The sequence below is a fragment of the Loxodonta africana genome, chromosome 2, assembly GCF_030014295.1.
Source record: "Loxodonta africana isolate mLoxAfr1 chromosome 2, mLoxAfr1.hap2, whole genome shotgun sequence".
Classification (NCBI taxonomy): domain Eukaryota; kingdom Metazoa; phylum Chordata; class Mammalia; order Proboscidea; family Elephantidae; genus Loxodonta; species Loxodonta africana.
The window spans coordinates 173,122,865-173,149,227 of NC_087343.1; the positions used below are offsets into that span (position 1 = coordinate 173,122,865).

General features: G+C 44.0%; 1 protein-coding gene across 7 annotated transcripts in view; it reads left to right on the forward strand.

Moving 5' to 3' along the window:
• Nucleotides 1-26,363, forward strand: part of CYFIP2 (cytoplasmic FMR1 interacting protein 2) — a 164,366-nt gene that overhangs the window by 51,372 nt on the left and 86,631 nt on the right. For all 7 annotated transcript variants that reach the window (XM_064278789.1, XM_064278786.1, XM_064278799.1 and 4 more), the window contains exons 9-18: nt 2,378-2,482; nt 4,694-4,785; nt 6,869-6,986; nt 9,721-9,840; nt 10,565-10,690; nt 17,285-17,451; nt 18,215-18,362; nt 21,807-21,960; nt 22,937-23,093; nt 24,003-24,099. In XM_064278789.1, the coding sequence (XP_064134859.1) occupies nt 2,378-2,482; nt 4,694-4,785; nt 6,869-6,986; nt 9,721-9,840; nt 10,565-10,690; nt 17,285-17,451; nt 18,215-18,362; nt 21,807-21,960; nt 22,937-23,093; nt 24,003-24,099 (1,284 nt within the window). The remainder of the gene's footprint in view (nt 1-2,377; nt 2,483-4,693; nt 4,786-6,868; nt 6,987-9,720; nt 9,841-10,564; nt 10,691-17,284; nt 17,452-18,214; nt 18,363-21,806; nt 21,961-22,936; nt 23,094-24,002; nt 24,100-26,363) is intronic.

The window sequence follows — 26,363 nt, forward strand, 5'->3', positions numbered from 1 at the left end:
TTCACAGACCACAGGGCTTCCATTTGCACTCTCCCCTCCTCCTTATTTAAAATTAGGGTTTAAAAACAATGTTGATTTTTTTCTAACTTACATATTAATAACAGCTCTTATGGCGCCTAATGTTTTGTGACCTGTTCTTTCCATCTAATATGTCACGTACACCTTTCCAGGAGCATAATGACTGCCAAGTATTCCATTGTATGGAGACATCATTCTGTAGTGAATCCCCTACTGGTGGATATTTGTTTGCAGTGAGCATCCTTTTTAGCACAGCCTTTGGGCACATCCGCGATTATTGCCAGAGTGGGTCTTGCTGAAAGAGAAATTGCCGATTCAAAGGGGATACAAACATCTTTAAGCTTGTGCTATACCTTGCCACAATGGCCACAATTTTTTCATCAGTTTACAAGTCACATTTTAAAATTATTAAGTGATATTTGTTCCTTGTGGAATATCTGGAATATACAGAAAAGCATGAAAAAATTAAAATCTCTCACAACCTTCCCATCCGGAGATGATACTTCTAGCATTTTGAGGTATTGCCTTCTAATTTTTTTTAGACTTACATATTCAAAATATGTAATAAATTGGTAAATTTCTATGTGAACAAACATTTTTGGAGTCTGAAATAAAATAAACATAAATTGTTTTGTGTATCACTTTCATCCCATGTCATTAAATGTATCTGGAATATTACACAGGCATTAAAATGTCACGTGGATAAGCCTTTGCTTGGTTAGCTGCTTACCAGTTGCCTTTGCGTCAACTCCAAGTCATAGCAACCCCATGTGTTAGCCGGTTAGCTGTTTCTGTTCTGCCTCAGCAGTTATAGTGTGGAAATGAGAAACCTTCTCCGTCAGTCTTTTATTCTTTCTTCCCCAGAGCCTGGCCTTTCAAAGCTTTCCTGGTGGGTTTTCCTTTCTTCCCCTCTCTTCCAGCCCTGGTGGTATTCCCTTCTTTACTTTTCTGTAGCACCTTGATTGAGTTTTCAGGGAAGTGTGGCTTTGCGACGTGTTCTCTCTGGCTTCCTCTGGACAATTGGAAATCCAGAGAAGCCATTCAAAGTTCAGTTGTCCCTCACCCCCAGTTCTCTGCCTGGGTGGTTACTTTAGGTCTCCCCAGGCTTCCTGCTTCCACAACCAGTTACTAAATTCAAGTCCAAGTTATTAAGTTAGATACTGCCTTCAAATTTTTGGACCCTCCTTTTCTCTCACCTGCCTTTAATCCTGTACACTCCACATCCCCAACTTCTCCATTCTCTACCCTCTTCATTCTGGCATCCAAAACTTGCGGTTTCACTTCTCCCTGCAGTTTACATTAGTTAACTCAGCTGCCACCAGGGGGTGCCACTGAGCACGAAATGAAAAAGCCTGACTCCTCTGCAGAATTGCAAAATGCAACCTAGGGGAAACCCTTTACAATCGTGTAGTTCACTCCCTTATGTATCAGATGAGAAATGCAGGCGCCGAGAGAAAAATGACTTACCCACAGTCACACAGCCACTGTGGGCCGAGGAAAGCTACTTTCCTTCTGCTTGTCCAGGCCCCCTTTCAGCTGTCCGTTTGACAAAAAGGATCAAAACAAGCCAGCATTCAGGAGGTAGTTAAATGAACTGGAGTATCAAGAATTAGCCTTGGTAGTTGACTCGTTGCTGGGCATTCTCAGTCAGAGTTCTTTTGTTTTTGTTTGTTTTGCTTTTTAATTCACTAATGACTCCAGGAATCTTGGGGAAAGATGTAGGTATTTTTATATTTATTCAGCATTTAGCAAGTAGTCATCAGATGCCTATGATGTGCTAGATCCCAAGAATGCGACAATAGGCAAGACACAGTCCTTCCCAAGAAACTCCTAAATATGTAAATTTGTTTTCAGACAGATCCTGGTTCAGATCCCATTTATTTCCATTTACACTGTGTGCCCTTAGCAAGCTGTTTAACCTCTCTGTGTCACTTCTCTAGATTCCTCATCTCTAGAATAAGGTTATTGTAGAGAACTTGAATTATGAGATTGTTGTAAAAATTAAAAGAGGTAACACTATTTTTTAAGCCCTAAGTCTAAAAAAAAAAAAAAAAAAAATCTTTTTTTTTTTTTTTAAGTCAAGCCTCAGCCATCATAGGAAGAGCTCAAAGCAGCAGCCACCATAATAACATAGTAAAGGGCTTTCCATTTCTTCACAGAAATCAAATTTCTGGTTGAAATCGGACTGATGTTTCCTTTTTTTGTTTGAAGATGTGTGGGTTTTTGTAATGTACCTCTACAGGGTCTTTGTGTGTGTGTGTGTGTGTGTCTACCCATGTAAAAAAATCCTGCTTTTTTTTTTTTGAGGCTTCTCCCATGGCTGTGGCTATTTCCTATGCTCTGTCCCTTCTCATTCTAGGTCATGGGCTTTGGCCTTTATCTGATGGATGGAAATGTCAGTAATATTTACAAACTGGATGCCAAGAAGAGAATCAACCTTAGCAAAATTGACAAGTTCTTTAAGGTCAGCGACTGGGGCTGCGACTGGGCCAGGGAACAGGGCTTCTCAGGGCCAAGTCTCTCTGGTGAAAGGAGTGAAGTCAGCCAGGGGAACAGTGGAGCTTGCTGATTGTCCTGTGGGGAGGAGGAGAGCAGAGTGGCAGGCCCCCTCTGCCCTTGGCGGAGGCATATACACTCTAGAAGACAGCCCCAAGGAAAGTCACACATGGTTCCAAATCTCAGGCCAGGATTTGGCTGGGAGGCCTAATGATTCTTTTCCCACACTGCTTTTTCCTTTTCTGAAATCCCTTATCCGAAACAAACAAACAAACATGCATAGCAACATATGCCCCTACGTTAGTTTTAAGTGCAAATCAGAGCTCACAGAAGTAGGAGGATTGAAGGTTGGTTTTTTTTAATTGATTCACATTTGCAAAATCACACCCTCTCGCCTGGCCCACCAAAGACCATCTCAGCTTGCACTCTTCTTCCAGCCAGAGGCCTCATGAGTGTGCATCTATTCCATTCCGGTGCCTCATAGATTTGAACTTCTGGCCACACATTTTTAAAAGTAAAAACTTGCAGTTAAATTAAGCCTTGAAGATTTGTAAGGAAATTTCATACTTTGGAACTGAATTCCATTTTATCAGTTTATTCTAGTGTTGGGCATCCCAGTCCTGGAGTTAGGCCTGAGGGGTCAGACATGGAAAAGCCCAACTTAATGTTGAAAAGAAAAGCCCTTGAAGGTGTGGCCTAGAGGACACTGGGCTGGTCCTGTCTCACCAACTTTTCAAGATTTAAGGAAAAATAAATCACCAAAGGAATCCTGTGTATTTGGTTTGTTTCTTTTCAAGGCTGGAACTTACACTTTTTTTTAGAGATGCCCCAAATGAAAAAAAGGGCCTATATTGAAAGACCCTTGCAGAATCTGCCACTCCCTTAAATCAGCGTGGATGAGACTGAGGTGGAGCAGAAGAACCCAACCTCACCAAAACCAGGCCTGGGTTCCTTCCGGTTATGGCTCTGCCACTTCACAGCTGAATGACTTTAGGGAAGTCACTAAAAAAAACACCAGTTGCTCTGGAGTCAGTTCCAATTCATGGTGATCCCATGTGTTGCAGAGTAGAACTGCGCTCCATAGGGTTTTCAATGACTGCGACCTTTCAGAAGCAGGTCGTCAGGCCTTTCTTCTGAGACACCTCTGGGTGGATTCAAACTGCCAGCCTTTCAGCTAGTAGCTGAGTGTGTTAATCCTTTGCACCATCCAGGAACTCCAGGAAAGTCACTAAGTGCCTTGAAACTCAGTTCACCAGCCCGAAAAATATGAACTATTTATCATAGTCCCCTTGGAGCCCTGTGGTGCAGTGTTTAAGAGCTTGGCTGCTACCCAGAAGGTCGGTAGTTTGAATCCACCAGCTGCTCCTTGGAAACCCTGTGGGACAGTTCTACCTACTCTGTCCTATCGGGTCACTATGAATCAGAATGAACTTAATGGCAACGGGTTGTTTTTTTGTTTTTTTACTATGAGTGAGTCAGAGCACTGGGTTATAATCTTGGCTGTTTGACATTTAGGTGGTCTGAGTTTATGAGAAGTCACTGAACCTTTCAAAGCTTCAGTTTCTTCATCTGTAAATGGGAATGAGAATAGTAACTTCAGAGGGTTATTGTACTAATTGAGATCATATTTATAAAGTTCTTGGCAGAGTGCATCGGGAGCAGAAAATAACCGCTAGCCTCCCCTCCATTTGCCCTAGTATTCTGATGGAAGTTGTCTGCCCTCTAGTGTTAGGTGTTATGATTTCAGTTACTCTCACAGCACGGAGTTTCTCAGGAAGCCTGTACCCAGCCAGCAGCACCCCAACACCCACTGCTAGCCCAGAGTTCAGAGCAGCACGGATCATCTAATCTGGGGGAAAATTAGCAGAAAGGACATTGCACTGGGAGGGAGGCCATTGGGTCCCCTTCCTTTATCCATTCTGCTGGGAGATCTCAGACAAGTCCTCCTGCCTCACTGGGCTCTTACCTGGAACATGAAGTTGGTTGGAAGGCACAAGAGGACCTGTGTGCTTGCTGGGGCTCCTTCTGGTTCAGGGACACACAGTAGCATCATCAGAGGCAGAAACTGGGAGTCAGCTTAGAAGCACACACAGTGGCCTGCCTTCCCCGCTGGACTGGCGAAGGCTGCACCCCAGCTCCTCCCTTGGTGACTCACATGCTGTGTTTGCTTCCTTTGCAGCAGCTGCAGGTGGTGCCCTTATTCGGCGACATGCAGATAGAGCTGGCCAGATACATTAAGACCAGTGCTCACTATGAAGAGAACAAGTCCAAGTGAGTGCCTGCCGTAATGTCTCTCGGCTCCTGCACGCATGCCCAGCCTGGGCAGGGAGCCGAGGGGCCACTTCAGTCCCTCCTCCCTCCCCAGCCCTGGGCAGATGGACCCTGTCACAACATTGGCGCCTGGCCAGAGGGGAGCCTCTGAGCTTGCTCTGAGCCCTTTTGTATCCTCCTTTGCTGCCAGGGCTCAAAAGGGCCCAGAGCACAGCTACCAGCACCTTCTCCATCCAGTGGTGACCCACACCGCCCCCTGATGGGACAGCAGGAGTCCTTCCCTTGAGAAGTGGGGGACAGAGGTGGGCCCTTAGTAGGCAGGTGGAGTCAGATGACATTGGTTTTCATCTGGAGTTTTCTTCATCACCCTGATTCTCTCCTCAGGTGTCCTGTCCATGAGTAAGTATGCAGTTGAGTGTGTGGTTTGGGTGTTTCCAACTCTGAAACGGGTTGATGGCCTCATCTTAGGTCACTTTATAAACCGTGATTTAAGTTAGTCTGTACCAAGATTGGAGGAGCCCTCGTGGTGTGGTAGTTAAGCATTCGGCTGCTAACCAGAAGGTTGCCGGTTTGAACCCACCAGCTGCTCCATGGGAGAAAGATGTGGCAGTCTGCTTCCATAAAGATTTAGAGCCTTGGAATCCCTATGAGGCAGTTCTACTGTGTCCTGTAGGGTTGCTGTGAGTTAGAATTCACGCAGCGGCAACAGGGTTGGTTTGATGCCAAGATCGGGGGTGTTGGTGCCTCCTAGAAGTTGGGGAGAATCTGACTACAGCCTTGGCCACCCTTTTGATCTCTGGAGTTAAGAAGGTTTCCTCCTTGTGAATATCTCCCAAAACTGAGCTCTTGGTTGAGAAATGTGGCCTTTCTGTATAGAAAGGGGCCACCCATCCTTTAATGAAGGGGAGGGCATTAGTCCCTTAAAAGTATGTGCATAAATAGTTACGGAGACTTCCTAAACATAGCCAAACAACTTGCAGGATTGGTTTACTGGGTCAGAGGACTTGGGACCATAGTCTTGGGGGACACCTTAGTCAATTGGCATAACATAGCTCACAAAGATAATGTTCTACACCCTAGTTTGGTGAGTAGCATCTGGGGTCTTAAAAACTTTTGAGCAGCCATCTAAGATGCAACTATTGGTCTCTCCTCATATGGTGCAAAAAAGAATGAAGGAAATCAAAGGCTCAAAGATGAAACTAGCCCACAGAACTAATAGCCCACGTGAACCACAGCCTCTTCTAACCTAAGACCAGAAGAACTAGATGGTGCCCGGCTACCACTACCAACTGTTCTGACCAGGGACACACTAGAAGGTCCCAGATAGAATGGGAGAAAAATGTAGAGCAAAATACAAAATTTCTTTAAAAAAGGCCAGACCTACTGGACCGATAGAGACTAGAGGAGCCCCTGAGACTATCTCCCTGTGATACCCTTTGAGCTTAGAATTGAAGCTATTTCTGCAGGTCACCTTTCAGTCAAATAATATAAAATAAACAGTATCACCCATGAGTAATGTACTCCCTTAAACAATTAACTATATGAGACCAAAACAGTCAACATATACCCTAAAGCAAAAACGAGAAGGCAAGGAGGGAAAGGGAAGGTAGATCAATGGAAACAGAACAAACAGAATGGAAATGATGAGAATGCTGACACATCGTAGGATGGCAATGCTGTTGGAGTCAGAAGATGTTCTTAGGGAAGTTGCCCAACCTTTTTCTTTGTTCAAATTCCAGTCCTTTGTAGCCCTAGAGAGGCTCATCTCCTTCCCTGCTTGCTCGCTCATATACCTGGTAAGTACCTGGACAGGGTACCTGGAAAATTATGTGATTGGGTCTTAGAGGAGGCCAGCCACAAAGGAGGAAGAGGGGGGACTGTCACTCAGCCTGTAGTCCCTATAGCGTTGGATTTAGCAGGCTCTCTCGCTGAGGTGCCTGGGATACCTCTTGGGTTCCACCAAGGAAAGCTGGCTGTGTTGGTTGAGTGTTGGAGGCGCCAGGAGCAGCTGCTATGTGGAAGGAGCCTGTCTCACCCAGGCACTTCAGGCAGGACCTGCTCTGACCCTTGATTTTCTGCCCAGGTGGACGTGCACCCAGAGCAGCATCAGCCCACAGTACAACATCTGCGAGCAGATGGTGCAGATCCGGGATGACCACATCCGCTTCATCTCCGAGCTCGCTCGCTACAGCAACAGTGAGGTGAGCACCGTCTAGCTTCTAGGATGGAAGTGCATGTGGGCTCAGGGCAGGAAGCGGAAGGACCGGCCAGGATAGAGCATGGACACACAAGATACGGGAGGGCAGAGCTGAGGGCAGGCACGTGGGGATCCAGGAGGGCACAGGCCTGGCAGAGCTGGATTTGATTCTGGCTCTGCACTGACCATGGGCAGCCTATTCAACATCTTTGTGCCTCAGTTTCCTTGTCTCAGAAATAGAGGTAATAATGGTACCTACCCTCAAAGGTTCATTGAGAAGATTAAATGCTCTGATTGATGATGCATGGAGCGTGATCGGAAACCCTGGTGCCGTAGTGGTTAAGTACTACGACTGCTAACCAAAAGGTCAGCAGTTCGAATCTGCCAGGCGCTCCTTGGAAACTATGGGGCAGTTCTACTCTGTCCTATAGGGTCGCTATGAGTCGGAATTGACTTGGTGGCAATGGGTTTGGTTTTTTGGTGGTTTGATCCAAGCCATCTTTACTTTGGATGGCAAGAGCAGGTTTCTGAACGCACATACTCATGATGCCATCTAAATAATTTAAAACTACACAATAGTAAACAATCATGGTAAAAATATTATTAAAAAATACAATTAGGGACAAAAGAAGACCATAAAAATCCCCTATAATCATAATAGGTTCTTATTTTCCCCAATAATTACATTTTATTGATGTTGAGTTTTTCCTTCTTTTTCTTAATACAGGAACACGATCAGTGTACAAATCTCAGAAAAAAAATACAGATATGCAAAAGGAAGGAAAGTTAATCACATAAAATCATATCATCCAGAACCAACTACAACTGATCTTCAGACGTATATATCTTTCTGGACCTCTTTCCACATGAGACTGTCTAATAAATATATATGTTATTTTAAAAAACATAGATCACCTCACTTGAATTCTTTATTATCTAGCACTACTCCTGGATTGGAGTCCCTGGGTAGTGCAAGCAGTTAACATGCTCGGCTGCTAACCAAAAGGTTGGAGGTTCGAGTCCAGCCAGAGGTGCTCAGAATTAAGACCTAGCGACCTACTTCTGAAAAATCAGCCATTGAAAACTCTACGGAGCACAGTTCTACTCTGGCACACCTGGCGCCACCATAACTCAGAATTGACTCAATAGCAACCAGTACTCCTGGATTACTCAGTGCTACCCCATGTTTAATGAACCATGGTAGCACAGAGGTTAAGTGCTTGGCTGCTAACCAAAAGGTCGGCAGTTTAAACCCACCAGCTGCTCTATGGGAGAAAGATGTGGCAGTGTACCTCCGTAAAGATTTACAGCCTTGGGAGCCTTATGGACCAGTTCTACTCTGTCCTATAGGGTCCCTATGAGTCAGAATTGACCTGACTGCAAACAGGGTTTGTTTTTTGTGTGTGTGATGTTTATCCCCTGTTTGCTCACTGGCTCCATCTTGTGGCTAGTGGTCATAGCGATTATGCTTTTCAAGCCCCAATTCTGGAATGTATTTGATCATTCTTGTTAGTTGCCATCCTGTTGCTTCCAACTCATGGCAACCCTGTATGTGCTGAGTAGAACTGCTCCATAGGTTTTCAAGGCTGTGACCTTTTGGAAGCAGATCGCCTGTCTCCCAAGATGCCTATGGGTGGGTTTGAACTGCAATCTTCCAGTTAGTAGTGGAGTACTTAACAGTTTGCAGCACCCAGGGGCTTCTCTTTTGATCATAGGGCAACATATTTGAAATGGGCACCACCTGGAAAACACAAACGGTGTCGTCATTGGACCAGAGGCACACGTTCTTGTGAGGGCTCCTGGTAGACATTGACCAGGTCAAGCCCAAACCTTTGGCATTCTTCCCATGTGCCAGTCAATTGAATTAAAGCTAGGGGAATCATTTATCTAGGGTGCTTGGGCCCCAATACTCGGTCATATTTTGTTGTGGGCTAAGAGCAAGTCTGGCTCGAAGTTATTTTTTAAAATTGTACACAAAACCCATTGCCACTGAGTCCATTCTGACTCATAGTGACCCTACAGGACAGAGTAGAAGTGCCCCATAGGGCTTCCAAGGAGTGGCTGGTGGATCCAAACTGCCGACCTTTTGGTTAGCAGCCATAGCTCTTAACCGCTGCACCACCAGGGCTCCATGTAGGTATGTAAACACACACACACACCCATATATATACTTTATGTCTGTGCATACACACAATTACACAGGCATATAACATTATACTTCGTTGCCAGCATATGGATGTGTGATGTCTACATCAGTGCTTTTCAATTCATGAGTAATGTCTAATTAGTGAGTTGTGAAAAAGTTAGGTAGGTTGTGATTGACACTTTTGTGTGAGATAGACTAGAAAGTCAGAGGGAATCACATGTGTGAAGAATAAGATTGCTTCCTGAAAATGTTTCATGTATACATTTAATATCCCTATGTAAGTATGTATTCCAGGGTCACTATATAGTATTCACTTTTTACTGTAAATTGCAGTCAAAAAGATTTGAAAGCCGCTGCTCCATGACATACCAGAGTGGTAAAGAGTGGGACTGTGGCATCGCACCACCTGAATTTGGGCACTGAACCATGTACAAGCCGTGTGGCTTCAGCAGGGCACTTTGAGCCTCAGTTTATCTGTCAAGGGGGTATCATAATAGCACCTTCTATATAGTGCCCTGGGGAGGAATCAACAAAATAGTGCATAAAGAATGCCAGGCACTTGACAAGGAGAATGACAGCCAATGTTCCCCAGGTGGTGACAGGCTCTGGGCTGGACAGCCAGAAGTCAGACGAGGAGTACCGCGAGCTCTTCGACCTGGCCCTGCGGGGCCTGCAGCTTTTATCCAAGTGGAGCGCCCACGTCATGGAGGTGGTAGGTGCCTGGTGGGCAGAGGGCCCTGTCCCCTTCCCTCCCCTCCAGACTGATCCCTCTTCACTTGGGTTCTGTCTCCACCTCTCCCCAGACCCACTAAAGGTGTACAATTCAGTGGCTTTTAGTATATTCACAGAGTTATGCAACCATCACCACAGTCAATGATAGAATATTTTTATTACCCCAAAAAGAAACTCCATACCCATTAGCTACTACCCCCTACCTCCCTGTTCCCAAGGCCTTGTCACTGTGTGCTGTCGAGTCGATTCTGACTTATAGATACCTTATATGACAGAGCAGAACTGCCCCATAGGGTTTCCTAGCCTGAAATCTTTATGAAATTAGAACTCTAGGTCTTTTCTCCCACAGAGCAACTGGTGAGTTTGAACCACCTTGCCAACCTTTTAGTTAGCAGCTGATTGCTTAGCCATTACGATACCAGGGCTCCTCCCCCAAGGCCTATGCAAACCCTAATCTACTTTCTATCTCTATAGATTTCCCTATCCTGGACATCTCATATATAAATGGAATCATATCATACGTAGTCTTTTGTGACTGGCTTCTTTCAGTTAGAGTAATGTTTTTGAGCTTCATCCATGTTGTAGCACGTATTAGCACTTCATTTCTCTTTTTGGCTGGATAATATTCCTTTGTACGGATATGCCACATTTTAGTTATCCATTCATTGGTTGATGGCCATTTGGGTTGTTTCTACTCTCCCTAGTACTCGTGGAAGCTGGTTCACCCCACAGACAAGTTCTGCAACAAGGACTGCCCTGGCACAGCAGAAGAGTATGAGAGAGCCACTCGCTACAATTACACCAGTGAGGAGAAGTTCGCCTTCGTAGAGGTAGGTGCTGCCTCCCTCCTCACCTCAGGAGGCGGCTCTTCAGGGTTTCTTGTAGTGGTTCCAGGAGCGGGCCTGAGCAAAATGACAGCAGTAGTCTTACTGATTCGTACCCTCCTCCGTATCCCTCTTCTCCCTTCAAGTTCCTGCTGTCACCCAAATCAGTCTCTATCAAAATTTATTATGCAGAAATAATTCAGAACTCATTGTGCTCTTAAAATCACATAAGAAAGCATTGACCGCCCTCCTTAAAAGAGTGGGCAAAAGGTAACCAGCAGAAGAAAAACAAACAAAAAAAATGTTCAAACTGATGAAAACCTGCAAATTAAAACTAAGATGGGATATAGTCTACCAATCAGGATGGCAAAGATTTAAAAGATTGATAATGCCTGTCATTGGTTGAAGTGGGGGAAGTAGACTTTCTTAGAAACTTTTGGTGGCCATCTACATTTTATAGGATTTCTAGAGGGCAATCTGATAAAACGTATTCAAATTTTTAATGTACATACCCATTGGCCCAGAAGTTCTTCTGGGAATATGTGCCAGGCAAATAAGCTAACTACAGAGACACGGGTGCATGGATATTTGTCACAGTATTCATAATGCTAAAATATATGAAACACCTTATGTACCCTTCAACATGGGACAAGGTAGACAAATTAAGGTATAGCTATATAATTGAAACTATCCAGTCACTAAAGTGGATATATATACATGATAGGATATGCACAGTATACTGTTAAGTTTTAAAAAAAAAAGATGAAAGAACAGCATGTAAAATGATCCCATTTATACTAAAATCAATTTACTTTTGTATTTTTGCATAAAAAAATGATGTTTATGTTTATATATACCACACCATTAACAATATTAACAATAGTAATTTCTGGAGGGATAATTCTAACTTCCTGGTTTATCACCTTTTGCATTGTCTTTTGTTCGTTTGATGACAAAAAGATTTTCTGTTTTCGGGGGCAGGGGGAACACTCATTCACACTAGGTTGTGAGTGATGGCTTCCTCTTTCATGAGCATCTGAAGTCTAGAAGAGACTAGTCTAGAAGTCAGAGCCCTGGATACTAGCTCTGGGCCCTAGGTCAGTTCATCTCTCTGAGCCTTAGCTTTCTTACCTGTAAAATGGAGCTAATAATCTCTACCCTCTCCCACCCCGGGGTTATTGTTGAGAATCACCCAATAATTGTTAAATAAAATGATGGATGTATATAAACTTTGAAAGCTGTAAAGAGTCATACAGATGTAAGGGATTAGGGTGGTTATTGCAGCATTCTAAGCCATACTTTAAAGAACCAAGGCCTGGTGGTGTAATTTCTGGCAGGAAAAAAGTTTTAATCACACTTGACATTGCCTGTGACCTCTTGGCACCTCTGTTGCTTATGTCAGCCTGGCAGCAAGTGTCCCAGTCATCATCACTGGAAGAGAAAGTCATCCTCACACCTGTTTAAAATGAGTTATAGTCAGAGGGTCTATGTAATTTTGTAAAACTGTTTGTGTTTCTTTCTTTAATAACAGGAATATATTTGTACTGTAGATAAATTAGAGGTTCCCAGGTGGTACAAAGAGTTTAGCTTGGCTGCTAAGTGAAAGGTTAATGGTTCAAACCCACCCAGTGGTGCTGCGGAAGAAGGGTTTGGTTATTTGCTTCCGTAAAGATTACAGCCAAGAATATCCTATAGAGCAGTTCTATTCTGTAGCATGAGGGGTCGTCATGAGTCAGAATTGACTCAACAGCAATGGGTTTGCATTTGAAAAATTCTTCTCCCAAACCCAACTCCCACCCTCACCTTCCCACAGCCTCATATCATTCAAAGACAACAACAAATAACAGTTTGCTTTGTTTCTTTCTAGTCCTTACTTTTCTTTGCATTTAGAAATTTTTAAATTTTTATTCCTAAAACATTTTTTTTAAATGTTGCAAGAAGAATAGTTCAACAGAGCGTGCAGCAACAATAGAACAAAAGTACTCTACACCATCCTCAATCCCAAAACAGGAGACAGCTTTCAACTCTTTAAGCTGTTTCTTCTGTTATTTATCTGTGTATTTCTAAGTATCATGATTATGGGATGTTTCTTGGTTTTTCAATTTATACCATTTTCTATGGATTTCCCACTTCAGAAGATAAGGGTTTAGCCCTCTCATCTTCATCTTTCACCCCACAACTCACTCCATTCTTTTCCCCCATCTTGCCCATGTGGTAATTTTACACCTTTTGGTTAAATCAATAGTTACTTTATATTATTATGACCAAGTAACTACTGCTTATTGATGAGGCAGCGGTCTAATATGAATACATTATTTTCTTGTACAACCTTTTGTTTTTCCTAGAGTTAACAATTGCCTTACTTTTGTTTGTTTAGTTTTCTGTGAACCTATCAAAAATGTTACTACCAACATACTAATAAAATGTAAAACTCCTTTCAAAATAGTCAATCACAATAGTTGTTTTATGAAAATTTTTTTTTTTTTTTTTATTGGAGCCATTCCTCCTGAAGCACTCTCTCTTTCTGTTCCAACCTGAACTGGTTTGTCTGTAGACCTGCTGCCCAGCTACTGATCTGTCTCATCATTATCCTTTGTCTTTTCTCTTGTGTTGGATCCCAGGTCTTCCTCTTTCTTCATGTTCATGCAATCTATCCTTTGGTAGCTTTCTAAGAAAAGGATCTCGAGATCTTGAATATCAGAAAATGTTTTTATTCTAACCTCACTTATCGTTTGGCTAGATAGAGAATTCTAAATTGGAAACAATTTTCTTCCAGAATTTTGAGGTATTTTTTCATTGTCTGCTAGTTTCTAACGTTGCTATTGAAAAGTTGGATTTTCTTCTGAGTTCTGATTTCTTTATTTCCTCTGTAAAAATTTTTTAATAACAGTTTTACTGGAATACAATTCGCATACCATAAAATTAGCCCTTTTAAAATAATTTAGTTTTTTTTTAGTATATTCATAATTGTATAACCATCACCGCTGTCTAATTTTAGGACATTTTTATTACTTCAAAAAGAAACCCTCACTCGTTGCAGAGACTCATCATTTGCCCTTGCCCCTAAGCCTTAGGCAACCACTAACCTACTTTCTGTCTCTGTACCTCCAGTGCCATTTGTTGAAAAGAGTATTCTTTTTCCATTAAGTTGTCTTGATACCCTTGTCAAAAATCAATTAATTATAAATGTAAGGGTTTATTTCTAGATTCTCAGTTAGTTTCCATGAATCTGTATGTCTGTCCTTATGCCAGTACTACACTGTCTTGTAGCTTTGTTAAGTTTTGAAATCACAATGTGAGTCCTCCAACTTTATTGATCTTTTTCTTCTATAGAATTTTATAGGATCATGTCTGAATGCCTTTTGTTCTGAAATTTCACACTCAGGCATCTTGAGGAGAGTCTTTTCCATTCATTGTTTTGGATACTACATAGGCCATTCCAATGTGAAAACAAATGCCCCTTAAACCAAAACCAAACCAAACCCATTCCCTTCGAGTCAATTCTGACTCTTAGAGACCCTGTAGGACAGAGTAAAACTGCCCCATAGGGTTTCCAAGGAGAGGCTGGTGAATTCGAACTGCTGAACTTTTGGTTAGCAGCCGACCTCATAACCACTGTGCCACCAGGTCTGGGAAATTTCCCAGAATTTTTATTTTAATAATTTTCTCTTCTCTGTTTTTCCTATTCTCTCTTTCCAGGATTTCAAACTGTCAGATCTTAGGCATCCAGGATTTAATTTCCAATTTTCTTATCTTTTTTCTCTTGCTGTACATTGCTTCTTTTTGGTCCACTATATGGAATAGTTCCTCAAATTCAACTTTAATCTCTATTAGAATTTTTTATTTTGACTATAATATTTTTAATGTCCAAAATCTCCATCTTATTCTCTGAATGTTCTATTTTTATAGTGCACTGATCTTGTGTCATGAATGTGATATCTCCATAAGAATAATTATAATTTTTATTATCAATTTTATTGAGAAAGAATTCATATATACTGAACTGCATTCATTTAAACTATACAGTTCAAAGAATTTTGACAGTTATACACACCTGTGAAGCTACCAACACAATTAACATACGGAACATGTCTATCTCCCCCTAAGGATTTCTCGTGCCACTTTGCAGTCTGTCCCTACCTTCTATATCCCTAGCCCCAGGCAACAACTTACCTGCTTTTTGTTGCTGTAGACTAATTTGTATTTTCTAAAATGTTATATGAATGAAATCATTTAGTATGTACTTTTTGTGTTTGGCTTCTTTGACTTGGCATAATAATTTTGAGATTTATGTTGCTTTGTGTATCTGTAGTTTATTCTTTTTTATTGTTGAGTATTATTCCATTGCATGGATATATCATAATTAGTATCCATTCATTGTTAATGAATGTTGTACTGTTCCCAGTTTTGGGCCAATATGGGTAAAGTCGCTTTGAATATTTGAGTACAAGTCTTTGTGTGGACGTATGTTTTCATTTCTCTTGGAATGCTTATGTGGTCGGTTTATGTTCAACTTTTTAAGAAACTACCAGTTTTCCAAAATGGTTGTACCGTTTTACATTCCCATCAGAAATATATGAGCATTCCAGTGGCTCCACATCCTCGTCTGTCCTTAGTATTCTCCATTTTAGTTAATTTTAGCTGTTCTTATACATGTGTAAGCTAATTTCATTAAGCTTTTAATTTGCATTTTCTTGAGGACTAATAATGTGGAGCATCTTTTCATGTGCTTATTGGCCATTTGTGTATCTTCTTTTATGTTGTTTGAAATCTTTTGCTCATCTTTTAAAATCGAGTTGTCGGTCTTCTTTTTCGATTATGAGAATTCTTTATGTCTTCTAGGTACAAGTCCTTAATCATACATATGTTGAAAAAAAATTTTATTTTTCTAATTGGTGACTTGCCTTTTCATTTTCTTCAGGATGCCTTTGAAAGGCAACTGTCTTTAATTTTGGTAAAATTCAGCTTATCAAATATTTTAAGGTTTGTGATTTTTGTGTCCTATCTAAGAAATCTTTATGGCAGGATTCCAGATTTTCTCCTAGATCTAACAGACCTGCACCCCCTACCATGTTTGACGTTAATCCGAAGCATCTTCCTTATCTATTCCTTTCTTTGCCCTGATGTTTCCTAGTTATATCTCTAGCCAGGAGCTCAATTCTTTTATAATCTGACCTTCCTTTAAAGTTTCTCTTCTGTTATTTCTCTGGACTGAAGCATCTGTTTACCAAGATTGTTATAGTTCCTGGTTCCAGTGGTAATTCTCCCTCCTGAGTGCTCTTCTTACCATTTCTGCCACCTTGAATGTTCTTTTTCTTTCTCCAAGGTTTAGTGGAAGAAAGAGGCTTAGAGCCTAACCTCATTCATTCATTTATTGACTCCCTTTGAACAAGAATTCCTTGGCTGCCCACTGTGCCCAGGCACTGGGGATTGGGCATGCTCAGCATCCTCAGACCTTGCCTGTGCAGTGCTCACAGTCTAGTGCAGAGGGTGGAAGTCCAGCAGGTCACAGTGGGTGTGACAAGCGTGGCAATTGTGAGAAGGCTGGTTTGATAACGTGCTTTCCCCCTCTGAATCCTGAACCAATCGGGCACTTAACACTTGAGGCAAATGGGGGTTAAAGGATCAGGTTTGTTTCAGGTAAAGCTGGACAAGAGAATGTGATTTCAACCCAAGGCTACAACAGCCTTCCTGTTCCTCTCCCAGCCTACTAAACTTACCCACTGGGTAATAGGCGTGCCTACCTTTCTCAGGAGGAGTGATTACTGCAAAGAGAGGAGACTGGAGGAAAAAGCACACACCCTGCAGGTAGACAGGTCAGGCCAGGTAACTCAGCAAGAGACCCATCTCTCATCCAAACAGACAAGTGAAGGAGGCAAATAGAAGGGCAGAACCTTCTCTCCTGTGACTTTTACAGGGGAAGATGTTCCTATTTTATGGATCCAAGCAGCCACTGACCAAATTATTTTAAAAGCAAAGATTGTAAAAACTCCCTAGAAAATTTACAGTTTACAATTTAAATTTAAATTTACAGTTGAGAAAAACCTCTATATACGGGTGCATATATGGCTTTTTTACAATTGAGAAAAACCTCTATATGTTTGGGATATGGTATAAGGTATATATGGTAATAAGGTATCTGACGTGGTATAAGGGTCGCTATGAGTCGGAATTGACTCGACGGCAATGGGTTTAGTGGTTTGTTTTTTTTTTATGGGTGCATGGTATGTGGAGAGGCCTCTGAAAGTCAGAGTGCTGCTCGGATTTTGGTCCATGCATCAGCCAACACTTGTCACCAGTCCTCAATGAATAAGCGCTCATGCCAGAATGAAAATCAATTGCATCACAAAACACACTGTTCAGTGTAGCTGACATCTTTGTTTTGTAGCAAGACTTTCTCGATGAAGGAAGCAGAGTGTTGACTTATGTTCTCACTGGGTTTATACGTTTCTTACCTAGTCGTGAATCAGCACTTTGAGTGGCACTAGCCTAGTGCTTATGGAGGTCTCATACCACATCTACCCACGATGTAGTGGAGGGTATGAGACAGACTGGTTTGCCAAGGCACAGTGAGCCTGACCTTGATCTGTACCTGGCCAGGTGATTGCCATGATCAAAGGCCTGCAGGTGCTCATGGGCAGGATGGAAAGTGTCTTCAACCAGGCCATCAGGAACACTATCTACGCGGCCCTGCAGGACTTTGCCCAGGTGACTCTGCGAGAGCCCCTGAGGCAGGCAGTACGGAAGAAGAAGAACGTCCTCATCAGGTGGGTCTTTGGATGGCTCTTCCCAGGAATACATCAAAAGTCAGCAGTGCTAGGTGCAGGCTAGAGAGGTAGTCCCTGGCTCGGTCAGCTTCTGGAGTAGCCCTTGAGCTCACGCAGACCCTTCTAGCAAGTCCTCTGAGGCAGGAGTCCCTCTTAGGAGAGATTGGACCTTTAGAATGAATTAAGCTTCACCCTCCAGGTTCGAAGTCCATATCCACCACTGTCTAGCTGGGCGAACTTAGTCAAGTTACTTTTCTGCTCCAAACCTCAGTTTTGCTCATTTATAAAGTGGAGATGATCATAGTATCTATTTCGTAGGCAGCTGGGATGTTGAATGAAATAGCCCAACTATAGAGCTAAGCACACAGCAGCATGGAGTAAGTGTACAGTAAATGGAAGTTATTGTTAAATATTTAAATACATAGATATAATTGGACTGATGAGATTTCCCTCTAGCCAAAGAGAAAAATAGCCATTCTCCTATACTTAAGTTCTCTCCCACTGCGTGAGCTCTAGAGCCAAGTGTTCAAACATCTAGTGGGCATCAGAGTCACCTGGGATGCTGGTTGAAATGCAGAAGTCTGAATTGCACCTTAAGTCTATTAAACCAGCATCTCGGGTGGGCCTGGGGTGAGCATGTGTTACAAGCACCCCAGTAATGCTAATGCAGATGTTCCCGGGACACCATGAGCCCTAGAAACAAGGCTAGCAGTGCCTCCTCCCAGTGGTAAGACTGGTCTGAATCTCAGCTCTCCTTCCCCAGTGTCCTGCAGGCAATCCGGAAGACCATCTGTGACTGGGAGGGGGGCCGAGAGCCTCCCAATGACCCGTGTTTGAGAGGGGAGAAGGACCCCAAAGGTGGCTTTGACATCAAGGTGCCCCGGCGTGCAGTGGGGCCCTCCAGCACACAGGTAAGTGGCTCCAGGCACAGGCTGGCTTTGTGGACTCAGAGGCCAGTTTGGCCACGGTGGGGCATCCAGGCTGGACAGCGGGGCAGTGGGGCTGGGGGTCCTTGGGCAGGAGGGGCAGGGTCAAGCGGCTGCTCTAGTCTTACTCTTCCATCTTATTTTGATATAGGAGGGGGGACCACCGGCTTAAGATTCAGGAGACCTGGATTCTAGTCCTAGATACCTGTGTGACCTCGGGCACATTACACGGTCTCTCTGTGCCTCGGTTGTCTAATCTGGCAAACGGGGGTAAAACCAGGGGTGGTTATCTCATAGCCCTGTGAAGCACACAGAAGTCCCAGAGTACAAGATGAGTTTCAAATAGAATCTATATGCATTTATCCAGTCCCTCTTTAATCACTCCCTTCCCTGCAGTGATACCCTTGCTCAGGAATTTTCAAGTTCTGCCTCTGACTTGCTGTGTGAGCTGGGGCAAGCCCCTTTACCTCTCTGAGGTCTGAATATCTTTTCTGTAAAAATGAAAACTTTGGATGAGGTCCTGTTACTGACAAAAGACTCCTTTCATTATTACATTCCCCAAGGAGCACAAGTTTTAAGAACCCTTGACTCCTTAGAGAAAACCTAGTCATCAGAAATATCTGGAGTTGCTAACCAGAGCTTCTGAACAAGAGGTTGCCTGTAGTTTATCCAAAGCAGTCATACAATTACAGGGAGAAAAAAAAAAGTCAAGGAAATTGTCATTGTAATCAAATTCTTGCTTAAGGATATTTTCTGGTGGGCTTTTTGAAGGAATCCCTGGGTGGCGTAAATAGTTAATGTGTTCAGCGGCTAACCGAAAGGTTGGCAGTTTGAGTTCACCCAGAGATACCTTGGAAGAAAAGTCTGGTGCTCTACTTCTGAAAAATCAGCCATTGAATACCGTGTATAGCACAGTTCTGCTCCGACACACATGGGGTTGCCATGAGCCAGAGTTGACTCAACGGCAACTGGTTTGGCTAGGCTTTTTGAAGTATTGAAAAAAGTGTGTGGACCCCATTGCCACTTTCAAGGGTCTTACAGGCCCCAGAAGCTTCAGGCTGGGAACAGTCCTGCTTCATATGACGTTTATGACTCTCTGGGCTCTGAACTCCTGAGGCCATGAATCCTATGAGATGAGTCGTCGGAGCCCACCCCCTGACCTTTCTCACTGTGTGTGTGTCTGTGTCTGTGCAGGGGGTTGGGCGGGCCAGGGGCCAGATGGGTTCTCAGCAGTGGCACCATCACAGCCCTGATCTCACCTGCTCCTTGTGGGACATCCTGAGGAAGCTTCTACAAAAAGCTCTGTGTCATGTCAAGGACAGAGTCCATTCCAGCCCGGAGTGCCCTGGAGGGGCTGAGCAGGGCTTTTGGGTGTTTCTGTAAGTCCTAAGGCATGTGTGAGGAGGAGACAGAAGAAGCAAAAGATTGGAAAGAGAAGGATGAGAGCAAGGGGGCGAGAGGCAGAATGAGGAAGAGAAAGATGTAGAGCAATATTTTATATAGACCATGCGGGAGGATCTCCAACAGTTAACCCCAGCCCAGACATCACCAAGTCATGTCATGTGGCTCAGATGTGTTTAATAGACTCCTAGGCAGATAGACAGCTAGAAGGGCCCATAGACACAAACTAGTCCCAGTCCCCTCCCCCTATTTTACAGATGGGGAAACTGAGGTCCAGAGAGGGGCAGTGACTTGTCCAAGTCACAAGGTGAGTCCCTGGTGGAGGTGGGACAAGAACCCAGGTCTCCTGACTCCCACCGCAGGGCCCTGTGACAGCCACCGGAGTGCAGTAGACACGGGCATCTAGCATAGCTGGGGTAGAGACAATTCCGGTGAGTTCAATACTCTGCTAAATAGAAGTCCACGTGTAAAGAGTTCACCCTCAAATGGGTGAAATTTGATGTTAGTCACTTAGCACCGCAGTGGATTGGGCTTGATGAATCCTTTTCTGTGAGGACTCCAAAGGCCATCGCTAGAGCAGTGCTTCTTGATTCTTAGGGAGGATCAGACATGCCCACCAACGGGTTTGGAGGGGGAACTGTCTCATAACTAGCAACTGCAGTCGTTCCTTTGTCATAACTTAAACCCTGTGGTGGAGATGGTGTATCACTCGTTTCTATGGCCTCACTGCCCAGACCAGTGCCAGGCACGTGGCGGATAAAGTTCTAGGGAAGACCCAGAGGCAGCAGAGCTGGACTTGGTGGCAGAGGGAGGTTGGAGCATCTCAGAGGTGGTCGGCAAGTGGCCCCTATCAGTCGCGGCAGCTTTCCCACCGTATACAATACCTCTTGCTTTTCTCTCTTTCTCTCTCTCCCTCTTCCCTGTCTCTCCTGCCCTCCCATCCCTCTTCCTTCTCTCCTATCTATGTCTTAGGCCTGCCAGTGGTCCCCGCGGGCTTTGTTTCACCCCACTGGTGGCACACAGGGCCGAAGAGGCTGCCGATCCCTGGTATACCACCGCCTGGCTGGGTTGGTTTGGGTACACCTCTCCAGGAGGCAGCAGGAATGGACTAGCCTGGCTCCTCAAGGCCTCTTCCAGCCCTAAGATTCAAAGACAAATGATGTGGAGGCACTGGTGGGAAGGAAAAATCTAGACTAGCAAAGAGAATAACCCTACCACACTTGGGCCTTTTGCATTTAAGGCACCCTGTAAGCAGAGTTAATTTTTAGGCCTCCTGTGTAAGTACCGATATTAACCTGCTTTCCACTCAGGATTTTGGCAGGCTGCGCAATGCAGCTGAAGCCACCAGGGGGCGCCATCTCTCAGTAATGGATTCAGAATTCTGAGGGTCAGAAACTTGAGGTGGTGGGGGGAGCTTATTTTGACCATATGCCCTTTCACAGGTCCTCAGGATGTTAAAGCTGAAAGGGACTGGTTTGAGAAAGTATCTGGTCTAACCCCCTCGTGGTAACAGATTAGAAAACCGAGGCCCAGAGTGGGGACTTAATTGCCCAAGGTCACACAGCAAGTTAGTGGCAGCGCCTGGCCTTGAACGCTAGCCCGTTGGCTCACAGCCCAGTGCTCCATCCATGGGACCACCATGGCTGTCCAGGAAAGCAGGGAGTGAGTCCAGAGTGACGTGGAATGAGGTTCTCCTCTGATGCCCATGCCCTTGACCAAGCTGAGCAGCCAGGAACCTCTTCACAGGGCCTGAGCCTGCCTGCTTGTCACCAGGTTCACCCGCCAGGGACACTGTAGGGCCCTGGGTGGCACTTCCCTTCCAGGCTAACCAGTCTCCCTCTTGAAAGTTTTCTCAGTTCAAAATTTATTTCTCCAACCTAAACTTCCTGAAGACAACGCTTTTTAAGAGCAGGCATCTGCTGAAAAAATAAAAAACAAAGCAAACCAAAAATAAAAAACAGCAGAAAGCAACCTTCTCCCTGTGTCAGAGGGCTGGCCCTGACCTTATCATCTGACTTTCTTTTCAAGCTGTACATGGTGCGGACCATGCTGGAATCTCTCATAGCAGACAAAAGCGGCTCCAAGAAGACCCTGAGGAGCAGCCTGGACGGACCCATTGTCCTTGCCATCGAGGACTTCCACAAGCAGTCCTTCTTCTTCACGCACCTGCTCAACATCAGTGGTGCGCCACAGCACCTGGCCAGGGACCAAGGGTCGGGGGGAGGAGAGAGGGAAGCCCCGGGTCCCAGAGCGACTAAGGCTGTTGGGCCCCAAGTTGCAAAGAGACATGTTCATTGACCAAAAGGGGCACACTTTGCCACCATGGAAAACACCCTTTCCAGTGATTTGGGGAACCTCAGTTTCTTACTGACTTAGCTAAATTTGGCTAGTAGACAACTGGCTGATTTGGCTCAAGCCCTTAGTGGACTGAGATCAAAACCAGCAATACACACACACATAGATACACTTGCATCTAGGCACTAGGAGATTGGCCTTTTGTTGCTCACCTGCAGCTGTGAGCTAATTAGTACTCGTTGCTCCTTACAGAGGGGGCTTGCAGGCCACCTGTCTACCCTGTGTCACCCACCCTTCCTCTCCTTAGTAGGATGCATGTCCAGGATCATGGGAGTCATAATGTGTCAGTGTTGAAAAGAAGAGTGATCTTAAAAAATAATCCAGACTCCCCCACTAGAGAGTAGCTTAGGAAGTGCCTTACAGGCCTCTGAGCAGTAAGGAGTTCCGAATTACCCTGTGGAAGGGATCAAGGAGCCACAACCAGTTGAAAGTGGGTACCTGGGTACCTGTCTTGAATAGTGTTTGTATAGCAAGCGTACTTTTACACTTAGGTTAAAGCTTTGTGGATGGCTTGGTGGGAGGAGGAGTGTTGGAAATTATGGGGGCATCTGAAGCTCTAAAGTATCCCCTCACATGGACACACACTTTCACTGTCTGAAGCTTGGCATACGCTGTTTTCCAAATAAACGCCGGGCTTTCCTTCGGGTCTAAGAGACAGGACATACTAATCAAGTCATGTTTGTTAAGTACCTGCAGTGTACCCAGACCATGATAATAACAATAAAAATAATAAGAACAATAAGAACCAAGAACTTCCGGGTGTTCCTAGGCGTCACTCAAAGCTCTTTCCCTTATGCTTTCAGAAGCCCTGCAGCAGTGTTGCGACCTTTCCCAGCTCTGGTTCCGAGAATTCTTCCTGGAATTAACCATGGGCCGGCGAATCCAGTTCCCTATTGAGATGTCCATGCCCTGGATTCTAACAGACCATATCCTGGAAACCAAAGAACCTTCCATGATGGAGTAAGAGGCAGGACTGGGCCAGCAAGGAGGTTCCCGGGCTGCAGGTGGAGGGCAGTTTGCAAGTGTACTCTGTTCATTCCCAGAGGAAGTGCTGAGTTGATTAGAGATGAGGCAGCGTGGTCCACCAGAGAGAGAGCTCAGGCCCACCATCAGGTCATACACATTTGACTCATCCTTGAAGAGAGGTTCAAGGGTTTACCAACCCAACAGTCTTTCCTGTATTTTGCCAGTCTCATAGCAGTCATGCTGGGATAATAATCATCTCTGGAGATTAGGACGCTAATATCCTTAACTGCCACCTGGCGTCTTTTAGCCCCAGACCAATTTCTTTCAGGAGGCATTGGTGATTCAGTGGTAGAATTCTCACCCTCCATGCAAGACACTCAGGTTTGATGATGGCCAGTGCACGTCACGTGCAGCCACTATCCATCTGTGAGTAGAGACTTGCATGTTGCTATGATGCTGAACCTGTTTCAGCGAAGCTTTCAGACTAAGAGACTAGGAAGAAAGGTCTGGCAATCTACTGAAAACCAGCCAATGAAAATTCAATGGATCACAACAGTCCAAGCTACAACCAAACATGAGGATGGCATATAACCAGACAACATTTCAATCCTTTGTGCATGGGGTTGCCAGGAGTCGGGCTGACTTGATGGCAGCTAACAACAACAACAATTTCTTTTAGGCCTTGGGTTTATTAGCATCATGGACTTTTGATTTCTATGAACAGACTGCAGAGTTCCTAAGTGGAGGCTCTGGGGACACCATAGAGTGCTAAAAGGTTGTCTTTTCCTAATTCTGGAGTTGATTCCCTTTTAGCCTAGCACTTTACATTTCCCAGGTAGGTATAAGTCTGCTTTTTCCTAACACAACATTTGTGAGCTTTTGGCTGTTGTTTTCTCTCTTCAGATACGTCCTCTACCCTCTGGATCTATACAATGACAGCGCCTACTATGCTCTGACCAAGTTTAAAAAACAGTTCCTGTACGATGAGATCGAAGCTGAGGCAAGTGATGAGCTTCTCCTTTCGTTTCTGAAACCTTGTTCAAAAACTTTGGACTATTTCAAATCTCTAGCTATTAGCTCAAAGAGGGGGATTAATGACTTGTTCCAGAGAGTGATCTTTATAAATATCCGTGATCATCAGAAAGGACCTAGAACGGGATGATGGTCTTTGTTTTCCAAATTTGTTAAGGAGTGACAAATAATAACACTACATAGGTAACTGATTTTCTAGTTGGTCTTTTATGGTTGGATTACTTGGATAATAACAACAGTAATACCACTTACCAATTATTAGGTATTTGCCATTTGCCAGGCACTGTGCTAAGCACAAGGAGCCCTGGCAGCACAATGGTTAAGCACTTGGCTGCTAACTGAGAGGTTGGTGGTTCAAATCCCCCAGCGACTCCACGGGAGAAAGGCGTGACAGTCTGCTCTTGTAAAGAATACAGCCTTCGAAACCCTATGGGGCAGTTCTACTCTATCCTATAGGGCCACTATGAGTCAAAATTGACTTGATGGCAGTCGGTACTAACTACCAAATAGAGACATTTTAAATAATCTTTATAATAATTTAAAGAAGTATATACCACTATCTATCTTACAGAAAATAAATTAGAGGCTTAATGTGGTTAAATCTTATTACCCTGAGGTCACACACCTTAGGTTAAGGTTTTAAGGATGGTTTGGTAAGGGGTGTCAGAAATTATGGGGACGTCTGAAGCTCTAAAGTACGCCCCTGCCCCGCCTGGCCCCCACACAAATATACTGCCACTGTTTCTGAAACTTAATACATATTGTTTTCCAAATAGACACTAGACTTTGCTTCAAGTACAAGAGGCAGGATATTCTGATCAAATCATATTTGTTAAGTACCTGCTGTATACCCAGTGCAGTTTTAGAGCTTACAAAATTTCGGTCTAGTACTTGTAGGACTGCAATAGCCATTTTCTCAGTGACTATTTAACATAATGGTCAGTATAAGCTAGGTTATGCCTGCAGTAACAGACAACCCAAATACTTAGTGACTTAAAAGGAAAAGTTTATTTCTCCATTGACAGTAGACCAAGAGCTCTGTTCCATATTGCGTTCAACCTGGGACCTATCAGGAATATTTGCAGTTGAGTTGGCAGGAAGAAGAGTTAGGTTAAATCACTCTCTGGTATTTATGTCTTGCCTCTGGAAATGACATGAGTCGGTTCTCACTTTTCATTGATCAAAGCCAGTCACATGGTTTTGCCTCACTTGGGTGGGGGGTCAAGGAACTGCAGTCCTGCCTTGTGCTGGGAAGAAGGACCAGAACTGCACAGTCAACAGCACTAGTGACGACTGCAATACCTCAGTTTTGCGTTCTGGAAATTAGAAGGATGGTTTCTGCTCTATGAGCTGCATCGAGTTGTATGAACACAGAGTGAGGCACAGATTAGGTAAAATTGTCATGCCGATGTGAGACATTCTTATTTATAAAGGAAACACATGAACATTTTAGCATAAGAATTACCACTCTTAGTTTCAAAGTTTATCTGTTGCAAAAAAAAGAAAAAAAAAAAAGCCAGTAGAGACCCATCTTTCTAAACCCTCCTATTTCTAGAGGGTATAAACACCAATCTATCTTCTGTGTCTCCTGAACAATCCACCAGTTCTGAAAGGGAGGCTGCAGGAGATGGACTAATTTGCTGCATCTTCATTTGTTACAAGGCCATTTTCTAACAAGATTTTAGATGGTCCTATTATCCAATGGGTTGGAAATAAACAGTCTAAAGTACCATGTGTCCAAGTGACATTTTTAAAAATAATAATAATAAAAAAATGATTATCATGAAGCCAGGCTAGAGAGATGGAGCTGTGATTGGGAGGGGTAAGGGTATTCTGGGGTGGTAGCCACTGTTTCATGTCATAACCTAGGTGGTAGCCATGGAAGTGTTTCCTTATAATTATACACTAAATTGTATGTATATTTGTAAAGTTAACAAAAAGAAAGCACACAGCCAGGCCATGTTACCATTTGCAGGCATGAGGCAGAAGTACAAATTGAGACCCTTCCCAGCTTATAGCCTGGCCTATTTTTCTTCCCATCTCCAAACTCTGTTCCATACTTGAAGGGCCTCACCTGCATGTATATGGATACGCAAGCTTAGCCTACCATCCATGCCTATAAACAATGGCCCCTTGGTCAGCCTTAGGGCCTAGGCACACATACAACAGTGCAGTCCACGCTCAGGCAGATGAACCCAGGGAAAAGACCTGGAGAGAGCTTGGATCATTCGT